The sequence below is a fragment of the Triticum aestivum genome, chromosome 2A (genome assembly GCF_018294505.1).
Source record: "Triticum aestivum cultivar Chinese Spring chromosome 2A, IWGSC CS RefSeq v2.1, whole genome shotgun sequence".
NCBI lineage: Eukaryota > Viridiplantae > Streptophyta > Magnoliopsida > Poales > Poaceae > Triticum > Triticum aestivum.
This window is the reverse complement of record NC_057797.1, coordinates 322292221-322298925: the sequence shown is the minus strand read 5'-3', so window position 1 is coordinate 322298925 and position 6705 is coordinate 322292221. Positions and strand designations below refer to the sequence as shown.

The 6705-nt window shown below is 49.6% G+C and overlaps 1 protein-coding gene across 1 annotated transcript in view; it reads left to right on the top strand.

Annotated features, from left to right (window-relative positions):
* Positions 1–516: 516 nt before the first annotated feature.
* The window catches only part of LOC123188612 (uncharacterized), a 14876-nt gene continuing 8687 nt past the window's right edge, over positions 517–6705 (top strand). The window contains exons 1-2 of the mRNA XM_044600777.1: positions 517–1032; positions 1920–2079. Coding sequence (XP_044456712.1) covers positions 656–1032; positions 1920–2079 — 537 coding nt within the window. The 5' untranslated portion in view covers positions 517–655. The remainder of the gene's footprint in view (positions 1033–1919; positions 2080–6705) is intronic.

Genomic DNA, 6705 nt, shown 5'->3' with positions numbered 1-6705 from the left:
GACTCCACCGGTGCCCATGGAGATGCTTGATGGAGTCCGCATGTGGTCTAGGAGATGGCGCCGAGGTGCAACTTTTTGGTGATGGTGCCGATGAGAGGAGGAAGATGATGATTTTGTGATGTAAACTATTAAACCATGCATCAATGATTGTCATTTGATAGTTTGTTTGGAAGTTGATTGTGTTCTTGTTGTCATAAATTATGAGATGTCAAATAATAAATTTAAAGGTTGGGGTTGAGGCAAAGACTAGAACCCTCAAATCCAATCTTTAAAGCAGTCTAAGGGTTGGGTTTGAGAATTCTAATATTTGCCCCTATTTTTCAACCCTTAAAAATATCAAAAAGTGGCACTTCTCAATCCTTAAAACTGCTTTAAGGATTTAAGAGTTTAATGATTCTACTAGTAATGCTCTAACCCCACCCCCAACCCACCCACTGACCTCCGGCCTCTCGCCTCACAAACCGCTCGCTCCAACCGACAGGTAGGCCTGCGTATCGCGGCCCACAGGTCAGCCTCACCGACAGAAACGACCTCGTCCCGGCTCGTGTCTTCCCCTCCTGTTCTCTCCGCCATTTCTGCCAAGAAAACAAAGCAATCAATCAAAAACGAAAAAGGTGGCGAGAGGGAGAGGGAGAGGAAGGTGCCGGCCCTAGCAATGGCGGGGTGGTACGAGGAGGCGGCGGGTCTGCTGCTGCGCCGGCCGGCGTTGGCGGAGATGGCGGTAGATGTGCTGCTGTGCGCCGTGCCGATCTGGGCGGCGGTCATGATCGGCCTCTTCATAGGGTGGGCATGGCGGCCGCGCTGGACCGGGCTGATCTTCCTCGGTTTCCGCAGCCGTCTCCGGCTCCTCTACGTGCCTCCCGGGCTCGGCGCGCGCCGCCTATGGCTCGCCTGCACCGCGCTCTCCGCCTTCTCCGTCGCGCCGCAGCTGCTCTCCTCCGCCTTCCGCCGCCATGGGAAGTACCAGCGCAAGGATCCCTCGAACGACGACACGGACGCCTGCGGGGATTCTGGTGCTTGCGCTAACGGCAGGTGAGAGCGTACTAGTCGAATCTATCTGGCTGTGAAGCACAGGGCGGCATTTGACTTGTCAATTGTGTTGGTTGGAATTGGTTCGGGTCTTCGTATTTACAAATTACGAGAACGGAAGTGTGATATGCTTCACTTCAGCCAATGACCAACACCAATTTTGGGAGCTTTCACAGTTTTTTCATCAAATTGAACTAGTAAAACTGAATCGATTACGGAGGTTGTGGAGCAAGATTAGTGCGACAGCGGGTTTGTATTTCTAATTGGATAGGTGGTGATGAAATTTTATAGTGTTTACTTCCTGAGGGTGTTTTGGGGCTCCCTGATGACCCGTGTCCCTCAGTTGTGCGAAACTTTGCCTTCTTGGTTTAGATTGCACGGTTCAAGGATCTGCAACATATAGCTTACCTTGCCTGACTATTATGATAAAGAACTAGTTACTGCCAGTAAGGTTATAAATTGTAGTTGACCGCTTGTGTTTGGGCTTACTGTTATGGCCAGGTCATGGAGGTGAGGGTTAAGTGTCTTCTACTTGCTTGAACAATTGCATTTGATGTAGGCATGGTCATTGCTGTGAAGGATAAGCTAAATCAATGTGACAAAATAGTTAAATAAATGATTGGTTGTCTGTGAATTGTGATAGGAAAACTAAAGTTGACTGATTTCAGTGTAAGGACTAATGATAAGCATCATTTAAATTTATTTTGACCTGCTTGTTTCGTCCGATTGATCATGATGAAGTTTCTTTAGTTTGATTATTCAGTTTATATGTTTCAGTAGAGGCATGGTAACATAGATAAATTGTATTCTTCAGATATGAATGCACCAAAAAGCCCCATCAATGTACATTTATCCAATGATCTCTTCCACTAAACATATTTTTTTACAAGGTCAATTTTTGAGGTCAAGCATGGTATTGTCACTGAGAAGGACCTAGATCACCTCGTGCAGCTTTTAGATAATAAGGAGAGTGGGCATACAACATGGCAGCATTTGATGGAGCGTACCACTTCCAACATGACGTACAAGGCCTGGAGGCATGAGCCCGAGGTTTGTTTTGTCAATGGGATTCTAGAAAGAGAAACAGATGCTAAGATATAGTATTTTTATATATAAAAAAGAAGCTTCCTTCATTATAAGAGGTAGTATTTGCTTCTTTTCTCAGGTTGGTAGTATAAGCCTCTAAAAGCAAAGAAGAATTTCAACACTTCAAATAAATACCCCATGGACATAGGTTATGAATACTTAAAGTCCAGTAGCGCTCTTTTACCCCATGGTAATTTTTTCCTGGCGAAATGGCCTTTTTCTCTCATGGTAATATTATCATGCCCATATTTTTTTGCAATGTTATCATGTCATTGACTTGAAGGGGAGCCTTGGCGGCAGCGGTAAAGCTGTTGCCTTGTGACCATGAGGTCACGGGTTCGAGTCCTGGAAACAGCCTCTTGCAGAAATGTAGGGAAAGGCTGCGTACTATAGATCCAAAGTGGCCGGACCCTGCGCAAGCGGGAGCTACGTGCACCGGGCTGCCCTTTTTTTATCATGTCATTGACTTGCTAGTATACCTTTATCCATCTGCTACGTGTTTCGTTAGATTTCGATTTTTTTTTCTGAAGTTACTTGATCGAGAAACTGTAGGAACATGCAGAGAATATATATCATGGCTAAACTGTCAACATCTTATGTCATGTGGGGGCGTACGTATAGGAGACGTACAACCAGAGAGAGGAGGCCAGCGGACAGGGGGTGTCCAAATTAGTATCAATTAGTATCAAGTTTGGAAACGGAAGGGTTTTTTGTCCCAAAGAAGGTTTTCCCTACTGTTCCTAAAACAAGTAGGAGTCTGTTTCTATTTCTACTAGGAGTCGTCATGTGACTTGACTATTTATATTGCCTCCCTGTGGAGGAACGAATCAAGCAAAAAAAAACACAACTTGGTTACCTTGCGCCTTGTGCGCCTCTCCTCTTCCCTGCCACGGGGCGACGAGGCTTCAAGCCTCGTCCTCCCGTAGAGCACAGCTACAACCTACGATCAACTCCCAACGCTCCTAATTCCCAAGCATCTGACAATTTGGTATCAGATTCATCGATCTCTGTTGCGCCTGCAACCATGTCGTCCTCTCCCAAGAAGCCTGATCTTCCTAAAACCCTCGAAGACCTCGCTGCCAAGGAATATGCAGATTTCGAGGACGTCCAGCAAAATCTGGGCGATCTGTCCGAGGGCGTCGAACTCCTCCGCAGCGACATGACCAAGGCCCTAAAGGATGTCACCGATGCCCTGACGGCGTTCAGAACAGAATTCAGCGATCTATCACAACAACAGCGCGCACAAAACTTGGCCATCACCAGGTTGGAGCGTGCGAGCCGTGGCGAGCCTTCCCTCGTTACCGCCGACACCCAATCAGCGGCTGCCCGTGTCGGAGGTCAACTCAGGTTGCAGGCTCCACTTGGTTCCGCCGACGAGCGTCCACCCCGCCTTTACAAGCTCGACTTCCCTACCTACAACGGTGAAGGCGACCCTCGACCATGGTTGACTAGATGCAATTTGTTTTTCCTTGGCCAGCGCACGCCTGACACGGACAAGACTTGGATGGCGTCATACCATCTAACAGATGTGGCTGCCCTTTGGTATGGCCATCTAGAGGAGAAGATCGGTCGGCCAACTTGGGCAGACTTTGTTGCGCGGGTCAGCCAGCACTTTGGCCCTCCCACACGTGCCAATCCCTTCGGTGAGCTCATCTCCCTCCGTCGTACGGGCTCGGTGGCGGAGTATACTAAACAGTTCCTCCAACTCTTGTCCCGCATCAACCCCATCCCAGATGATGAGGAGCGCAGCATCTTCACCAATAATCTGGGCAAGCCACTAAAAACACAGGTCGAGCTGCTGTGTCCAGCTACTCTCGAGGATGCTATGGACATGGCCGTCTCCTATGAGCACCTTGCCATGGTGACCACGGTTACTGCTGCCACTCCGACGCGCCCTGGTCGTCCTATACGCCCTGTCCCAGCAGCCCCAGGTGCTGCCACAGGCGACCCCTCTTCTGGGGGTTGGCCTGTCTTCAAAAAGCTTAACGCCGCCGAGATGGAGGACAAACGCAGCAAGGGACTATGCTTCAACTGCGATGAGAAGTATGTCCGGGGACATCGCTGCAAGCGTCTCTTCTACATCGAGTCCGCCGACGACGACGAGGAAGACAATGGTGACAACCTACACATCTCGCTGCTCGCAATCACCGGCGTACGTACCAGCGACACAATGCAGCTAGTGGTCCGTGTAGGCGAGCGCGAATTGGTCGCTCTCCTCGACTCTGGTAGCACTCACAATTTCATCAACGAGGAGCTTGCTGCACAAGTGGGCAGCCACTTCTCCACAGGGCGCCACCTCCGCGTAACAGTAGCCAATGGAGATCACGTCACATGTGGTGGTCTTGTTCGGCAGGCTGCCATCACCATAGGCCAAGAAGACTTCCTCGTCGATCTTTACGCCATTCCCTTGGGTGGGTTTGACGTCGTTCTCGGGACACACTGGCTCAAGACACTCGGGCCCATACTTTGGGACTTCACGCGTCTTTGGATGTCCTTCTGGCGGTCCGACCATCGCGTTGAGTGGTATGGTATCGCGGCGTCAACCCAACCCCACCACATTCACGCTTGTTCCGGGCGGGAGCTTCTTGACAGCCTCCTCAATGAATACGTTGACGTTTTCGCAGAGCCTCGGGGCCTGCTGCCGCCTCGCACTCACGACCATCGCATCCGCTTGGTGCCTGGTACCGCACCGGTGGCTGTTCGACCATATCGCTACCCGGCTATCCAAAAAGACGAGCTCGAGAGACAGTGCGCGGACATGTTGGAGCGCGGCCTTATCCGCCGCAGCACTTCTGAGTTCTCTTCGCCCGTTCTTCTGGTGAAGAAGCACGACAGCTCCTGGCGATTCTGCGTCGATTTTCGTGGCGTCAACGTCAACACCATCAAGGACAAGTTCCCTATTCTTGTAGTAGACGAGCTACTGGACGAGCTAAAGGGCGCCCGCTTCTTCACAAAGCTGGACTTGCGATCTGGTTATCACCAGGTGCGCATGCATATTGAGGATATCCACAAAACAGCGTTCCAGACACACGAGAGCCTGTTTGAGTTCCTCGTCATGCCTTTTGGACTCAGAAATGCGCCGGCAACCTTCCAGGCTTTGATGAACGACGTACTTCGACCCCATTTACGCAAATTTGTGTTAGTATTTTTTGATGATATTTTGGTGTACAACGCTTCATGGTCGGAGCATGTTCGACATGTGCGAGTCGTTTTGGAGCTCATGCGCCAGCACCAGTTATTTCTCAAGCGCTCCAAGTGCTCTTTTGGGGAGGAGTCGGTTACGTACCTCGGTCACGTCATCTCCATCGACGGTGTCGCCATGGACAATCAAAAGGTTATGGCTGTTGTTGATTGGCCGGTGCCGCGCACAGTTCGTGTGGTCCGCGGTTTTTTGGGGTTGGCCGGCTACTATTGCAGCACCCCTCACAGCGTTGCTCAAAAAGGATGGATTTCTTTGGTTTGAGGAGGCAACACATGCTTTTACAAGATTGAAGACTGCCCTGACTACAGCACCAGTGCTTCAACTTCCGGATTTCACCGTGCCATTCATTGTGGAATGTGATGCCTCTGGTTCGGGATTCGGCGTAGTGTTACACCAAGGTGCGGGACCCATTGCTTACTTCAGTCGGCCTATTGCTCTTCTGTAACACCCTCGATGCGACTATAGCTCCCACGTGTCGAGGCACGACTTAGAGACATAATTGCATTGAAGGCATATGTCGCAAGTTAGGCAATCTTCACAACATCCCATGTAATATGATAATAAAAGGGAGATAACATAGTTGGCTTACACTCGCCACGTCAATCAATTACATAAATAACATTACATCATCCAAAACACTCATGGCCCGACTACGGCGCCAAAATAAAAGAGAACCCAACATGCGACACGGTCCCAATCACCCCCAACTGGGCACCACTACTGATCATCGGGAAAGGAAACGTAGTATCGTTGAGAGTCTTCGTCGAACTCCCACTTGAGCTCATACGCGTCTCCTGGGGCGGAATCATCAGGCCCTGCATCTGGTGTAATAGTAATCTGTGAGCCACAGGGACTCAGCAATCCCAGACTTAGTGAAAACTACTATGTCCCTGAAAACAGATTTACCGGGTGCCTCACTTTGCAAGCTTGCACAAGTCACCACACACATCCTAAAAATGCATGGGTTGCACCTCTGGAAAGATAACAAAATCCCTAACAAAACATATGAAGGACTCACAGGCATAGCATGCACACAACAATCATGGCAAAAATGACAAAAGTCTAAGATGAACTAGCAGATCTGACAATTAACTCACGAAGTCTCCTTCTAACAGCATTTCAGGCATCAAGATGAACTCAAATGAAAATGATGCAATGGAATGAAATGATGTACTCGTCGAGACGAACATTTTTATATGCTATATGCCCAAATCGGAGCTACGGATGCGGAGATATAGCCAGTCAAAGTTTGCATAAAAAATTAGGGTTTCGGGGATAAAAGTCAACCGGGGGGATTTTCAGATCCAGATCTGCACTGTTCACCGGCTGTTCACCGGCGCGAAAAACGATGATGGCCGGCGCCGGAGATGGTGGTGGTGGCCGGAGCT